The 16,502-nt window shown below is 37.7% G+C and overlaps 1 protein-coding gene across 5 annotated transcripts in view; it reads right to left on the bottom strand.

Moving 5' to 3' along the window:
* Nucleotides 1-16,502, bottom strand: part of STAU2 (staufen double-stranded RNA binding protein 2) — a 170,956-nt gene that overhangs the window by 4,555 nt on the left and 149,899 nt on the right. Inside the window, exon 14 of one of the 5 annotated variants that reach the window (XM_062570280.1) lies at nt 16,340-16,418. The exons of the other annotated variants lie outside the window; for them this stretch is intronic. Within the exon in view, the coding sequence (XP_062426264.1) occupies nt 16,386-16,418 (33 nt within the window). The 3' untranslated portion in view covers nt 16,340-16,385. Of the gene's footprint in view, nt 1-16,339; nt 16,419-16,502 lie in introns of those variants that run through there. 5 annotated transcript variants of the gene reach the window in all.

Here is a 16,502-nt window from a genome sequence, read left to right as displayed (position 1 = left end):
TGTATTTTTCAGGCTGTCTTAATGAGCAGCCTAAAGGCAGAGAGCCAAGCAGGGGTAGGTATGAGCAGCAGCAATGCCATATCCATTATTCCTGGATGATTTATTTTCAGACCACTTGAGACACTCACATCCTATTGAAGTGAGGCATCAAAGTTTTAAGCAACTTAAAGCCTAGGTCGACTGCCTAAAATAGGTGTTCTGGATCTTGTTTGTTATATTTAAGGATATATCCCACTAATTTTCTCTTAACTTTCAGCTTTGTCTCTGACAACAACACAGGCATTGTCTGCTTATATTCTCCCCTCTTCTCTTTGTTTTTCCTAATGAATGTTAGTAAAATGATCACCACCTCATTTATTTCTTTTAATGTACGGCAGTCTACAAACTATTAGCAGATAGCACTGTGAGGAGAAAAGGAAGCTGAGACATCTGCTCTGGCTACACAGTTTTACTGCTACTTCATCTATTTTTTGAACCTACCTTGTTTGTTCTTTCTGTATCCACTTCCAGCTTCCTGCTCTGATGTGTGAATTGTAAACTTTTTACAGAACTATTTGTTCAAGTTATTTGTCTGTACAGTGGCTAGCACAATGAGGCCTTGATCATAGTAGGTAATAAGAACTGCCAAGTAATGCTTCAGTCGAAATTAGATCACAGGTTGATCATATGACGTGCAAAACAGTCTGATCTTGATCAGTGGTCACTAAAATCCCCAAACCATCAACAGAGGAATTGAACCAACCCAAATTTCTTAATTCCTTTATAGACTTGCTCTGAATATAAGTACATTTGTTACTTACTACTGGTTTACTCATAGAACTGGCTTTTGCAAGGCACACCACAAATTGCAGAGCAGCTTCCAAGCTTGCTCTCCAGGAAAACTGCTTTGGAACTTCCTAGAGGAATATTAGCCAGTATTTCAACAGAAACAGCTCGCAATAGCTCTTCTAACAGCAGTGGAAGAAGTACTGCAATATAAAACTGAATTCTCTTGCCTGTAAGCATGGATCATTACCATACTGATGTCAAGGATGCAAATATGGAACATGTAGAGGAAATACATAAAACGAAGGTGTGTAATAATAATGAGTGTAATGACAAGTACTGTTTAATGCCATCACAACTTTCAAATCCTAATGCTTGTTATACAGTGCTGTCTCACTCCTCTCAGTTCGCCATCTCACCCTCTTCAAACTATACCCTCCCCAAACGCGAGCATGATAGAAAATATAAGAGTTCAGAATTACCATTTTTCTGAAAAGAAGTATCAGAAGAGGAGTGGCAGGAAAGCAGTCCTGTGCCTGATCTTCCAATTAGAGGTGTAAGGTTGTTTGTGCGAGCACTGTTGAAGAGCCACCTTTTATATCATCCCTCCTTGCCTGGCTTCTCACTTTTGCTGCTCTGCAAGTTTACAGTCATTTCACAAACTCAAGCTTCTCACTGCAGACTCCTCAATCCCATATCCTCCCAAGCCACTCCAGAGTCCCTGGTCTTCCACTTCTTACTATCCACCCCAAAGCTCCAACTTACTTGACAGCAGAGGAACCCATCTCTACTACTCCACAAATCTCCCCACACCTAGGCTGTTACTTTTTCCTGCTCCTTAATTCTCTCCCGTCCAATACTCCCTCTCTCAGCTTGCAGAAGTAAACTTTCCTTCCACAAGTCCTCCCAAAATCCTACACCTCTTTATCTTCCAGTTTCCTAATGTGTTTCAGATTTATGTTTGATATGATTTCATTTGTACAGAAACCTGTCTCTCTCCCCATAAGATGTCTGTGAGAGAAGCCTAACATCTTACTTCCTGATTTTTTACAACAACATCTGAATTTTGGGAAAGTTCTTTTTCATTTTAAAATGTTGCTTAACTGGACTTGACTGAAGGGCCAGAGATGAAAGGTAGAGGGGGGGCTTATGTTATCTTAAAAGCTCCTGTTTTTCTTTCTCCCGATTCCCCCATAGCTTGCTTATGTTTGGAAGGAACAGTAAAGTGGAAAGGAGCTCATAAGTAAACAATACTTTGGACCTTAATAGGTGTCCTTAATGCTTTTCCTCACCCCTTTATGCCCCTAAACAGACATGAAGGTCCTAGATTTAGGAAGGAAGCTGGTAGCTAAGAGACTGTGACCTGAATAGCCAGGAGAGTGACACAGAGCCTAAGTACTAGAGAAGGGCAGTGAAAAAGAGTTACAAGGAGACACTAGGCTAATTTAATCCATGATTCAATTCTATTGGTCCCAAAAGATTTACACCACTTGGCTTAAATATAACTTGTGAATGGCAGATAACTTAGGTTAAATGAAAAGGAAAGAAAAGAATGGAACATTTGACAGTGAATTTGGTGAACAATTTCCTCTTTTAAAGGCTCAACACTTCCTTCCATTGATATTTTTCTTACAATAGAGCATCTGCACAGATATAGAGAAATATTTCTCTCCCCCAGAAGATTTTACAACTGTTTTGTGAGTGAAGCCCCATAGGTTACAGAACAGATGTCCTTACACATTTCTTGTATCACTTGTTTTCTATGTAGCTACAGCAGTGCCAAAAATACGATGCCAACAGGATGCACCGCGCTGTTAGTTGTTTGTCTTGGCTGCCATTTCCATTATTAGTATGTGTGTGTATCAGGATGGGGATGGATGTTTCCAGTCATTTTTTTTAGCTTTCCTCAAGTCAATTAGTAATTAGTAAATAGCATTGAAACTTGTGAATATTCTTCCTGTTTCCCACCCTGGGGATTAAGCATCTTGTAATGGCAGTCTACTAACATTAGATCATTCTTTTAGCAAGAACAGCAGACAGGCACTACACTAGCCCATGCACATTTAAGCTCACACCCTCATGATAAAGGTTTCACATTTGTTTTAGCACAGTATGTGGTTTGTGCTTTTCCTCTTAAATCTATATTCCATTTTAGATTACTCCATGAAACTGAAAATAATAAAACTTTGTTGTTCTCTGTGGCCCTTCCAGTTGACTTTACTAAGGAGGTCTGAGACAGTTCTAATAAATACGCTGCTTGACATCATTAATTCACTGGTGAGATGTCTCCAGACTTCAGTTTAAGTACATAAAATATATATATATATATATGTTCAGTTTGGCCATAATCAGTGTTTTCTGAAGACATAAAAATATGGTCAGAAATAGCTTCGGAGCAAAACTGTACTAACAGGCTGTGGAGGTAAGGAACTTACTGTCTGAGCAGCTGGCTGCAAGTTCAAGGTTGAGTTTGCAGTCAAATGGCTCACTGTGACCATCCTGCCTGTAGGCACATGCCATATATGTGATCCAGGCTCAGGCTGTGCCTGAGTTTAGGCTTGACAAAATATATGCATGCCAAGTCAAAATGACAGACAAATCTAGATCTAGTTCCTGATTTCACTTACAAGCCTATACAACAGCATAGTTAATGCACAAACAAAACTAGAGACTCAGATATTTCTACACACAGCAATGGGACTAGCAAGGGGATTTACAAAACCACCAGTGTTCATCTGTTCTCTAAGCTAAGAGAAAAGAAACGTCCCAAAGCAGAGGCTCTCCACCTTTCCCAGACCGTTGAGACCTCTGTGCAATAACACTGGGGCAGAGCTGTCTGCATCAGTAATGAGATGCACTTCACGACTTTTTAATATGTGGATTTAAATTTCACATTTAAAGGCTATTGAAAAAACCCCAACAATATCACAGCTGTAGAGGTGAGCTTGAGGACTTACTGTCCCAAAGCTAAGCAACTAGTTAAATTTGTATGTATTAAAATTACTGTTCTTTTTGATTGTTTTTGCTTTCACTTGATGAAGAAATTTTTGATCAAGTCTCCACCTGGCCTTAACTTGTCCACACCCAAAATTGCAGGCACGCACAAATGCACAAAGGGAAGATATATTTGCTTGTGTGGACTTACATACCTACACACAAAATAGCTAAGATTTGACTCCCTCGCATATCTATTTAATCCTCCTGGCTTTACCAGGCAGGCAACATATAAACTAAACAGAAACTAGGTGATGGGTATTGTGAACAAATCCCTTTTTGCCACAGCCTCTGTTATAACTGAATTTACTATATCGCAAGCAATAATTTTTGCTAGAAGTTTTTGCCACTTTCCTCACAATGCACCGTTCTCCCTAGTTGATTAGATTTCATGTGAACTAATGTTAACATCTGTTTAAAAATTAAATTTCAGAAAGGCTTTTCACACTGCACAATGCAAACCTTAATTAAATGACTTTAAGCCTTTTCTTCACACAGTTTATGCTATGCATAAAAAACATGGGGTTATAATCTGATTAACTCATGTAGTTTACATGCAAACAGTATTTTCCAAACTGATTAATCTCTGCATAAGGGAATAGTCACCTGATAGGCACTAGAATTAAGGCTAATGATTGCACCTGTCAAGAAAAGGAGGTTGGGGGATAGGAGTCCAGTATCTTTGAACCAAGAACAGTGATTCATGGATGTAGCTTAGAACACTTCTGAAAAAGTCCCACCTACAGTTTAATGCTACCTCCAGGCAACTGATGCAGCCAGCATTTACATGACACATAATCCAAGTAAAGCCTGAGCTTGCCAGCTTTCTAGGATAATCCTGAAGTAAGGATTAACTGTTCTTGATCAACTTTTCCAAAATATAAAGCAGAGTTTTTATCAACAGCAGCACACATGTCACCTTTTCATGTTGTTTTATTGGACGCAGATATTCATGGTTTGAATTCCTCCACACATCTTAATATTCCGAAAGGAAGACGGAGTGACTCTATTCAACAAGGAATTTCATTTCTGTAGATTTTCTCCTTGAACAAGCTATTTAGGTAACAGGATCAGTTGAGTCACCAGTAGAGAAAATCAATTCTGAACTGGCTTATTTTAGCGTATGAACAACCACACTAGAAACCTGACATTCATTCTTGTGACTATGCAGTAATTCCAAAAGTAATGAATGGTGAGGCATTATCTCAAAGCCTAAGAACAGCTGAATTATCTTTTGAGGTGAGACAGTTCTATCGCTTTTATCATGATTGAAGAGTTTATGGCCATAAGGAGAAAAAAAAAAAGTACATGATTTTTAAAATAAGTTTTAACAGAGATGCTTTTGTATGAGGAGTATCTGAGCAATAATAATGAAGGCCAAGCTTAATACTAATATAAGAGATTAATTCAGCATGAAGAGGGTAATCTGTTTGCCAAGTTTAGGTTTCATTTTCACTTGTACATAGGAATAAGAGAACAGGATAGCTAAAAGGTTTAAGAGACTCAGAAAAAGTTCTTAAATCAGTTTCTTCTCAAACTCCTCCCTCTTCACATATTCTCTATGAGAAGCACTATTTTTAAAAGCTACCGACATGCTAACTTTTAAAAAGGTTGCATGTAACTTTGGTGTTTTGGAAAATACTACCTTCGAAAACCTTGTGCCACACGTATATTGCTACTCAGCCTCCATTTCTTTCTAAATTCAGAACTTCGTATTTTGTCTTCAATTGTTTAAAATGGAAAGAGCAAAGACAGAAAGCTAATGCATCACTATATCTTACTTAATAGCATCATGTAGAAAACAATTTAAAATAAAATTTCTAAGCATTTACACTACATGCAGCCAATTTTCACTAACAGTGAGGCAGTAGAAACAATTTACAAACATCAAACACTTCATGAAACATTTCAGGGAGCTTGTCTGTGTTCTAACTTGTTTCTCTAGATGCTTTTACTATGTTGATAAACACCAGTCTTTCCCTGGAAAAAGTAAGTCCATCTCAGAAGATGTACAGGGCCCAGTTTAATCTGTCTTCTAATTTTGTATCCCCAGTCAAAAGCTATTCAAATACTAACTTTCAGAAGGATGTAGCTGTCTAAGTAATATAGAAGCTTTCATTAACTGGATACCTCTAAATGATGGCATTTAGATGGCTAATAGATAGGTTGGTAGAGCTTTAAATCATACAACCTGGACAGCACTCAAGCATGGGTATGAAGCTGCAGATTGCAGGAAATTTTAAGAAATGTGACTTTAAAACTAAAACTGAACACAGCCAGAACGTGTATCCTCAGGCAAAATCCTGCACCAGCAGGGAAGAAAGGCCATGAATCACTGCCTCTTTCATCACTGATGGCTGGAAAATATCCTTGTCAGCTGTGTTCTCAGAACATTTTGGTTTAGTTAATTACTTATTTATAGGCATTTTGACAAATCAAGTTCTTCACTGCTATACATTTGCATGTTGACTATCATTAAGCCTGCATGTATTGCAGGAGATTTTGATCTCCTGATTTTTGATAGGTGGACTAAAGCTGTGTAAGATTTGGTGATGACTTCTAAAATAAGCTGCAACAGCCAATCCTTTTCATTAGTCTGGCCTCCACATACTGTTGATTTTTAACATCACTGCCATAGCTTTCACTACATGCTAGCAGTACATAAATGAAGCAAAGACCATGCCATTATCCTCCAGGTCAGGGAATGGGCTCTGACCCAGCAGTAGTGTAGATGTGGCCAGAACTGTTTTAACAATAGAACTAGCTCTAAATTGAGTTGTAATAAGACAAGATATAAGCATTTGCTCATGACTTAAGAGCTTTTTTTGGGGGCAACTGCCAACATAGAGTGGGGAAAACATTTTAAAATGTTTTTCAGAATCCTCAGAGAAGATCCACACCAAAATTCGTCTGCAACAAAGTTCAAGCCATCAAATACAACTCAGTGCTTACTTCAACATGCTTACTCTTCCGTGTAAAATAAACTGAACCCGTAAAACACACTCACTGCTTTGGTTTTCTACTTGCAAGTATCTTTTTCTTCATGGGACAAAATGGTACCAGGGAGCAGAGGCAGTTTTATTATTCCTGTTTTTAAAGAGGATGAAACCATAGCGAAGAGAGTGCACAAGCACACAGATGACTGGCCCAAGGTTAAGCAACAAAAGTAAGACTCAGCTTCAAAGAATACAGTTTTACTAGCTTCATCATAGCCTGAGATAGACGATGGGAGATTCTGAACAGGAAATAGTATTTAATGATAGAAAACAAAACAACAGTCCACACTGCAGCCCTGATTTTAATTCAAATGCCTCATTCCTGTTGCTACCACCCAGCAAATTACAATCTTCCCATTACTGTTAAGCACTTTTCAGGAGCTATTGAAGAAAAAGAACCACTTTTAAGTGAAGAAGGCTGGTGAGAACCTCTAACAAATTCATTTCCTTTGCTGAAATGTTCTAAGGAGCCTTATTTTTACCATGTTTTACAAATTTTTTTTTATTCTTTACTTAAAACTTGAAAAGTTGCTGTAGCCAAAGACTGTACTCTTCACTTCAGAAATGGGAGCAATTTCCTAAATACCACATTTCTTGTTTTTAGTAATTTTAAAGCAAAAAAAAAATAAAAAAGTTTGTTCTCTCATGCCAAGACCATTACCTTAGATTTTAAGTGTGTGTCAGACTAAACATGACTAGAAACTTCAATTTGAAAACAAAAGCAATAGATTACACTTAATGCAAAGGACCGCCCATGGGATTATTCAAGCAGGGCCCTACAGCTTGAACAATGGGGGAGCTTAGAGCTGTAGATTCTTGAATAACGAAGTCTCTAATGAAGCTCACTAACTAAACTGAATTTTGTCCTTGCTTCTGTGTAACTCTACTCCTGTGGCCTGTATAGAGACACTGTGAGAAGGATACTTCCACCCTGAAAGCACTAATGGCCAATTGCCCTCTTAATTCTACAAGTCTCATTTTACAGTGTGCATGTATGCACAACAAAGAATCAAATCTAGACTGACAGCTAAAAGTCAAAATATATTTAGTATATATTGCATGTAATTTGAGAAATTTACTGCAGAAATTTGAGTGCTTCCAAAACACAGTCAGACAAAAGTTTTTGATTCTGATCTCACACCATTTTTATACTGCATTAGCTGGTGTTTTTCTCTTAATTGAAATTGATTTAAGTGAGATCAGAGTCAGGCCCCAGAACTGCAGGCTGGACTTCTCATATGAAGCAGTTTGTAATGTAAATTCGTCCTTGCTAACTGTTGATGGCTTGTCCTCATCCCATTTTAACCTATAACCATCAGCTCCTTTAATGGAAGTGTCTATAAAGATCTTCTCTAAAATATGCTTTTCCAGCACACTTAATGTCTTTTAATGTCTTTCCAATTAAATCCAGATGTGAAAAGCTTAAGGAATAGTTCTCAGGACTGAAAAAGATGACATAAATCTTGCAGCTGACAGAGATCCCACTGAGCTCAGTTGGGGAAACTCACAGAGGACTTCTTGTGGGCCAGAAAAGCTGCTGGGTATAAAGACAGATGTGTATGCTCCTATTAAAAAATTTAAATAAAAACTGACTCCTACAATGAGGTATCCACAATTATCAGGGAGATGATTACTAACTCAATCCCTCAACGTGCTAAGCACGTCTTGTGTGGTACAGATTTTCTTCATCTTTTCGGGAAGTTTTTCAGAGTTGAAGGGAGTCACAACTTTTAAAGACAGAGTCTCTCACCTTTCACAACTTACAGCTCTTAAAGCAGTGGAGGGTCTGATTCTGGAAGACGCTGTCTGTCTTGATCTCACACTACTATCGAGAAAATGTATTCAGCAAAGTGAGTCTCTGAATTTCTACCCTGTCTCCTTTATCTCCTCCAGAGTCAGGTTAGTGGACTAAATTGTGGTATTACAGAAGAGACCTCAAATGTGCTATTAATTATAAATTCTCACTCCTGTGATGGGAAACTGGGCATTAATAGTGACAGACTACCACTGCTGGGCAAGTGCTGTTTGTGCAGCTGTCAATTTTCGGTTTATTTTGCTGTAATCACTTGTACACTTTCAGATTTTTTTTATTTTTTACTTTAAACAACAGAAGATTATCTTTTTTTTTTGCCCCTCCCCAACTGTTTGGAAATGTGGGCTTAGCTCAGACCACATCTTTCAGAGGCAGGAAATAACCCCCTACACACACAGCTTGTGTTAAAGAAAGTCTCTAAAAAACTGCCCAATTATAACAACTTTAATTCTCTCCTGCCCTTCTGCTACTTATTTATTTATTTTGGAAACTGCTAAAATATCTAGACAGATCAATGATTTTTAAAGAGCTATATCGGACAACAAAAAGAAGAAAGGAAAAATGTTCCAGGACAGAAGAAAGACCTGTTTGTAACTGAAGATGAAGTCTGAGTCCATGTTTATTAGTGACAGGAACTTTAGTAAAGACATTTTGCATAGCATTACTTAAATCCAATTTTATAAAGCCCATAAGAAAGATCTTAGAATAGATTGTTGTCTTGAGTGAGTATAGGGAAACAGGAGACTAGGTACTGAATTAAGATTAATTTTACATACTCAAGTACCACAATAAATGATCAAATACAGGATTTGGACACTATTGCAGGCCTAACACTGGAAGTGGTGAGCTCCTAAATGCATGCAGAGAGTACTTGAAGATAAAATTCCTCCAGATCTCAACTTGCTTTAATTTCCACTGTGACCAGCACTTTTCAGACTATCACTCCTGCAGGGCTGGATCTGACTCCCACCAAAACCAGTGCTTCATGAACATCACTCAGGAGACACTAGGAATGCCCTTCCCTTGGAATGAGCCTGCTGTCTCCGCAAGGATCTCAGTCTTGGCTAGCTCAGGGAATGAGCTCAAATCTCTTGCACTTTGCTGCCAGGGACCACCAAGTCAGCTCTGATTTATAGTTTTTTCTTTACAGTTTTATGATACAAGAATGTTCACTTGTAATTACAACAGTATTTTGTTGGCTCTCTGCCTTCACTTGGGTATGCACAACACCATATCCTTCATTCCAGCTTTTTTATGTCAAGGCCCAAAATTTGAGGAAAAAAAAAGTACATCGAAAGTATTATGAAGATGCTGCAGATCTTGCTATTCCTCAAAGAGGTGATTAGTATGTATTTGTTGTGGAGGACACATGACCAGCTGGTTAAGACACTGAACTAGGGCTCAGGAGAAGACCTGGTCAAAATTCTTTCAAAATTCAGGAAATCAGTAAAACCAGAAACAAACATTTTCATGGGAATATGCCAGTTTTGACAAAAGGTTTTCTAGGACATACTCTCTGGTGAAAATATCACAGACAAGTATCTTACATAACCACTGGGCTAATGACTGTGCTGGGGTGGCACATTCATACTCGCTTCTTTTTCTCTAAGAAAAATTTCAAGAGGTCTCTAGATCATTTCAAAGTGATTGAAAATACTTGAAAACTTGCTGTTTTATGTAGAATAAAAAATCTGTTTCATTCGAAAGACTGACTCTGCCACTAATCTGCTATGTGACCTTGGAGAACCACTTTAGCTCAGTATTTTTCAAACATGTACTTAGCTCCTGACTTTGAGATCATCAAGTACTATATTTTGATCACTTTTGATATAAATTTGATTTTGTCATTTTCAGTAGAGATATATACTTCTTTAGAGTAAATTACAGGTATTTTAGATACCATTTAATAGTTAACTGTCAAACAATTCCAAGTCTTTTAAACAAAGAATACTTCTGTGCTAGCTTAATTTATAGTGCCATATATGTGCTACTTAAAGTGAGTGTGATTAAGACAAAACACTAAGCTTAGATTTTTCTATTAAAAGAGAAAAGTTTAAAGCCAATAAACTATATCCAGGATTTTAGCTGGAAGATGAAATAAAGGACATATTTGTTCCTGGTCACTGAATTTTTAACCTGGGTCTGTTGCTCCTGCTGTTAAGCTCCTATACATTCCTTACTAGCATGTAGCATCCTGCAGTTCCAGCTCTCAGAGTTTGGAATTAGAGGTGAATTGCAAAATGAAACAGCTTTTTAGGGAGAGTAGTGTGTGTCTAGTGTGATGGAAAAAGGCCGCTGGAAAAGTTAATCTTCAAAAAGAGGACTTCTCCCACAGATTTTTGTTAAACTTTAGATTAGATTTATAAATTACAATTTATCATTTGCATCTGAAGATCCTGAAAATATCTGAAAAACCTGGAAGATATTGTGAAATCTGGTGGATACTACGCAAGCTATATCTCATCTTGCCCTTTAGTACAGGGGTGAAGAGGTTGAGAGTTAAGCTTGGAGCTCAGCTTTCTATCTCAGGTGTGAGAATACCTTCCAGATGCCCCAAAGTTCATCTCTATTGTACATCATACTATGTTTCCTAAAGTAAAATATTTTAGCCTGTTTTTTTACAATAAACAAGCAGTAACATGAGTTCATTGTTTCTTCTTTTCCCTCTCAACCTTGTCTTTCAAGGGTATTCCAGTACTTCTTAAAGGTGATAGCAAATGTGGAGAAAAGCTAATATGCCTATTTACTGCAATAATTAAGTTAAATGACAGCATTGCAGAAAACTCTAAAAATAGATAAAATTTCCATCCATTCCAATGCTGCTATTTTACACAAAAATTCAACAATGTTTTTAGCAAGCATATCTTGAGGTGAAGAATTACTCTTCATTAAAATCAGTACCAGTTGTTTTCCTACTCATTTTGTGAAGTGGCAGGTGTACTTTTCACTGAATTATTCTGTACTTTCTACTGTTAAGAGCTCCCACTTTTAATGAAAGGGCCAAATCTATCCTCAGATTGTCCTACAGTCATTAACTTCTACTCCTGGCTGCTTTGGCAACACAAGTAGAATAACAGAAAAAGTGATGATGTTGCTGGACGGACCAGCATCATCTCAGTGAATGCTGTCCTGCATGCCTGCCTCATACGTAGGCTGCTGTATAGCTCAGAAAGTGCTTAAACAGAGACATCAATAGCAGGTATCAGATTTTTCTCAGGAATTCTGATTTCTTAAATTCAGGAACTGGCAACTGCCACCTGGTAGCTCAGCAATGTAGATTAGACAGTCTTTGACTGTCATTAACTGAGCTCTGCAACTACAGACCTGTTTTTCCTCCATTTACAGTTACAGTCAAAAAGACAGATGTATGTCCAACAACTTTACTGAACAGCTGGCTTTTAGACTGGAAGATCTGCTAACGGCTATTTTATCATTTCATCCTAACACCTATTATTAAAAGCCATTAACTACAGCTGTCAAAAAGAGATTATTCAAAATCTTACTAGTTACAAAATAACCTGTCAGGGTTATATTCAATAAAGAATTTAGGTGCTTACAAATTAGACACTGTAATTTCAAGGTTTTAAATAGTAGACCCCTGGAACAGAATCAAAGGTTACATACTCAGTTTCTTTATTCAGTGTAAGAGGAGAGCTGGGTTTCTCTGAAGAACTCCAAACCCAGAGGTGAACTTTTGCTCCTCTGTGGTATGAGGTCAGGGTTTTATGCAGAGGATCCAGGATCTTGGCCTGCTGGGATCTAGAGACACACTGTTGTCTCCTCAAGATAGCTGGTTATTCCAGCTTAACTACAGACCTGAGCACAGCCCACTGTTTATCAGAGAAGCAGGTATAGGTGAGACTCATCCTTTTTTTAATGGCACAGATGTTAAAATACTTGCCCAGAGGATAGGAGATACAGATTTTAGATTTCTCAGCCGCAAGCAAACAAACCACATTTCCCATCTCCTAAGTTATAGTCTAACCTCTAGGTTCAGTGATAAGGAAGAGTTAGCTCTTGAAACTGAGCAACTATGCTGAAAAATAATTCCAGATTGATGGGTCATGAAAAGCTGTGTAAAAAAAAGGGGGGGGGTGGTGGGGGAAGAGCTTGACTCTGTAGCTAATGGTCACAGGATTCACCATGCTGTGACCTGAGGATCATCCCATGTTCCCCAGATGATTTCTGTTCTTTATCCAATTACCACTTCAACACAAAGTTCATACAGGATGAAAGCAGGAACTATAATCCAGTACTTCTGCTTTTCAATGGCTGCTCTAACCAGTAAGGTACAATAATATTCCTTATTGTGCCCTCCTTTTATGATCCTGAGTATTTTCATTTCTTGTGGCACAGACTACCTGTAAGGGTAGCTAAATAGCTCTGTTTGCATTTACAGTCTCTTGTGAGATGTTATTATGAATACCTTAAGGCTGTGGAAGGAACAGAGTCTGAGCTCACATTTCCTGAGTAAGTTTATGCTACTGCACAAAGTACAGAAACTACTAGCAGTTCCTCCAACCACAGCAAAGAATGAAAGTCTTTGGGACGTTATTTTGACTTATATTTCTGCCTGCAACACTTTTTAATTAAAATACAGTTGTATCTTAACAAAAGATTATTATTCAGATAAGTAATAACAGTCTTAAATTATTCAAGCTGTCCTTATGCAAATGATTCCAATAAGCCTGCTCATCTATGAAAACCTTATCAGAGGATTTCCATGATCAGGCTACAAGCAGTTTTACTCTGCCATGATAGAGCAAAATTAAGTTGCTTAAAATCAGCACATTTGCAACAAAAGAGAAAATACTAATATAATTTATATGGCAGAAAGAGTAAAACATTATGCGCAGTCTTACTTAGCTCTAAGAATTTAATACTTTTATCTGTCACATAAACAACACAATCATAGCATCTAGGGAAAACTAGCTTTATAAGGCTGCCACCAGACGAGGAGAAAATACTAACACTCATAACTATACATATCATGTAGAGATATTTTTCAGGCACAGTAAGACCTAACTGAAACCATGCTTGAGATAACTGTCAGACTATCAAGTTACCATAAAGAAAGAAGGAGATCAGACTTATTCTTTCCTTCATAATGAAATCAGTATAAACAAATCATATAATGTTTGGACACCAAGCTCCTGAAACAAAGAAGCCTAGAAAATCTCTTAAAACCACCCACAGACTTTGCGTGCTGGCCTGTGATTATACAACTGGAGAAGATCATCCAAACTGCGATGTAAACCAATGTCAGTCTGTAAATGATAATACTACTGTGGTTCTAACAAAAAAAATAGAGCAAGTCCCTGGAATAGCCATTAATAAGGAATACTTTTACGTTTATCTATCCATATTCCTCATAAATGAGAAATACTTTTTTAAAACTTAGAGAAAGAAGCTTAACTCCCATATTGAGAATAATAACTCTCCTACGTGTCTTTACTAAACTGCAACACACACTCAGCTAAACAAAAATGAGTCTGGGACCAACAATAAAGGAGAAGACTTCCTAATGCACCCCAGCACTTCCTGCATTTCACTCTGCTCCTCCGTTAAACCTACTCTGAACTCATGTTTACCTACTATGTGGGAATATTCACCCTAATTTTTAGGAATATATATGCCATACAGCATAACCCTTTCTCCTAGGGACGACACACAAAAAGAGGAGCTCAGATGTTGAAACACTCTGTTCTTTCAGGAAAATATAGTATTTCTGAAGACCATATTCTTCTACCTCAAAGCCGTAGTTTTTATCTTGCCCTTGCAGCCTAAAGTAAAGTATTCTAGATCTGAAAAAACATGTGCCTGTCCAGAAGAGATGTGGAAGGGTATGGCCAATTCTCAATCCAGAGACATCTCCTTGAAGTGTAAAATCCTGTGTACAGTATTTAGGTTAGGCTCTAGATGGAAGTCACACAAAAGTATTAAGAACTCTTAAAGCACTGGATGAAGGCAGTTGTCCTGAAGTTAAGTTCTGTGATCTATCCATATTTGGCCTGTTTCCATGGACTTTAAGACCTTGTAATGCTGAAAAATATTTTTCTCAAATCAGAACTTGGCGATATGATACCCTCACCTTCCCTTTCCCACACACTATGAAAAGCAAAGTCATTTCTTTCTTTCCAGCTACACCGTAGAAGAATCTGATTGTTCATATCTGCACTTAACAAAGAAAATTACTTCATTCAGGTCAACTACCCCTGTAAATTGGTTAATAATTTTTTATTTCCCTAACATTTATGTAATTCTTGCCTTTAAACTACAATTGAGGGAACTATGTTTGGGTATCAAGAAGGGGTATTGATCATACAACAGAAAACAAAAGTAGTAGTAATGAATTGACAAAGCTTGTTAGTCTTCTCCAGGAAAGTTGCAACAATTAACAATATAGTGAATATCAATCATTCAAATGCGGTGAAAAATGTCCGTATATAAGTAAAAGAGATAAAGACTGGCAGCTGACAAAGACTCAACAATCTTGGGGAAAAAAACAAAAGTCTAGCCATTTTTGCATTTAAAAGTTCATAAAAGAACACTAATTATTCAAAAAAAGTCAAATATAATTTGTATTAAAATAAGCAAATTGTCATTCTCAAGAAAGTATCTTCCACAGACAGAATATTTACACAAAGGCTGTTCCCTCCTACAGACATTTGTACTTCTTATATTCCTATTTTGCTAACATTCAATCTTTTCCAGGTCTCATTTACCATGATTTAGCATTATCCATGGCTAAAAGTTGTGCTCCTCACATCAGTGTTACTAGCAGTTGCATATTCAGTTAACAAGACACTTGTACGTGAACAGTGCTTTTCAGAAGACACAAGGGAAAAGAAAGTCTTAGCTGCTGCTAGTGATCACTAACTCTCTTGAATTTTATCTGACACGGTCATTTCATCAAAGTTGCTCATATATGAAGTCAAATAATTTCCCCCAATATTTTGTTATGATTTTCAATGTATAATTTTAATTAAAAACATATATAATTTTAATAGAAAATTTTTTGATTTATAGAGGCAAAATACGAAAGTAGAGTATGTATTTTTTCAAGTTGTACATTAAACCAGAATGTAATTCCCAGCATTTACTGGTTGGGTACCCTACCTTACCAGGGTAGGAGCAGGAAAGACACACGTATGCCAATACTTTCTGTAACGTAGTAGGATTGAATAAATTGCAACTTTGCTTTAATATTAATAGTATTTAAATACACTACATATTTTAATAAATGACATGCTTACTTTGCTAATTAGTTCTAAAAAGAGCAAACCCCTCCTTGTGACAGCTGCAGTGGCCCAGATGCCATAAAATCTGCATGCCTTTGCTACGCCAGGGAGGGATGGGCCTTTCATTTGTGCAGGCTCTCGGAGACCTCAGCCAGGGCCAGCCCTACGCAAGCAAATTCTGCCTGACGGGGTTTGGACGGGGTTTGGTGGGGCAAGGCAGGAGCATGCACGTCACTGGCTTATTGAATAAAGCGTCCAGTGGATATATTTGTTCTGGTATGGATGGCAAGGGTTCCTGAAGTTGTAGACCTAGCGTGAGAGCAGCTCCAGCCGCACGCCTCGATCTCCACGTTGCACTGCGTGCAAGAATGCAACGGTTCTGCTTTGGCAGCAGGATCCAGCTCTCACCCTGAAAGACTGATTCCAGAAGCAATAAGGTGTGTCCACACTGAATAACAACTTACCAAGCAGTCAAGGGTTGATTGGTTTTGATGAACAGCAAAATTTGGCAGGCAAAAGAGCTGCTTGTGGGAAGCTAACATTTTCTACTGTCTCTACAAAGCTATTAATACACTGTTAGAGTGCAAAGAGAAGCAAAAGCAGTTTCTCCTGAAAAAAAAAAAAAAAAAAAGAAAAGTGAAAGTTCTTCCTTGTAAAGCTTTTGTGGAACATCCTGCCTAGTAGTACTAGAAA

This window comes from Rhea pennata, chromosome 2, assembly GCF_028389875.1.
Source record: "Rhea pennata isolate bPtePen1 chromosome 2, bPtePen1.pri, whole genome shotgun sequence".
NCBI classification, from domain to species: domain Eukaryota; kingdom Metazoa; phylum Chordata; class Aves; order Rheiformes; family Rheidae; genus Rhea; species Rhea pennata.
This window is presented reverse-complemented; position numbering and strand designations above follow the sequence as displayed.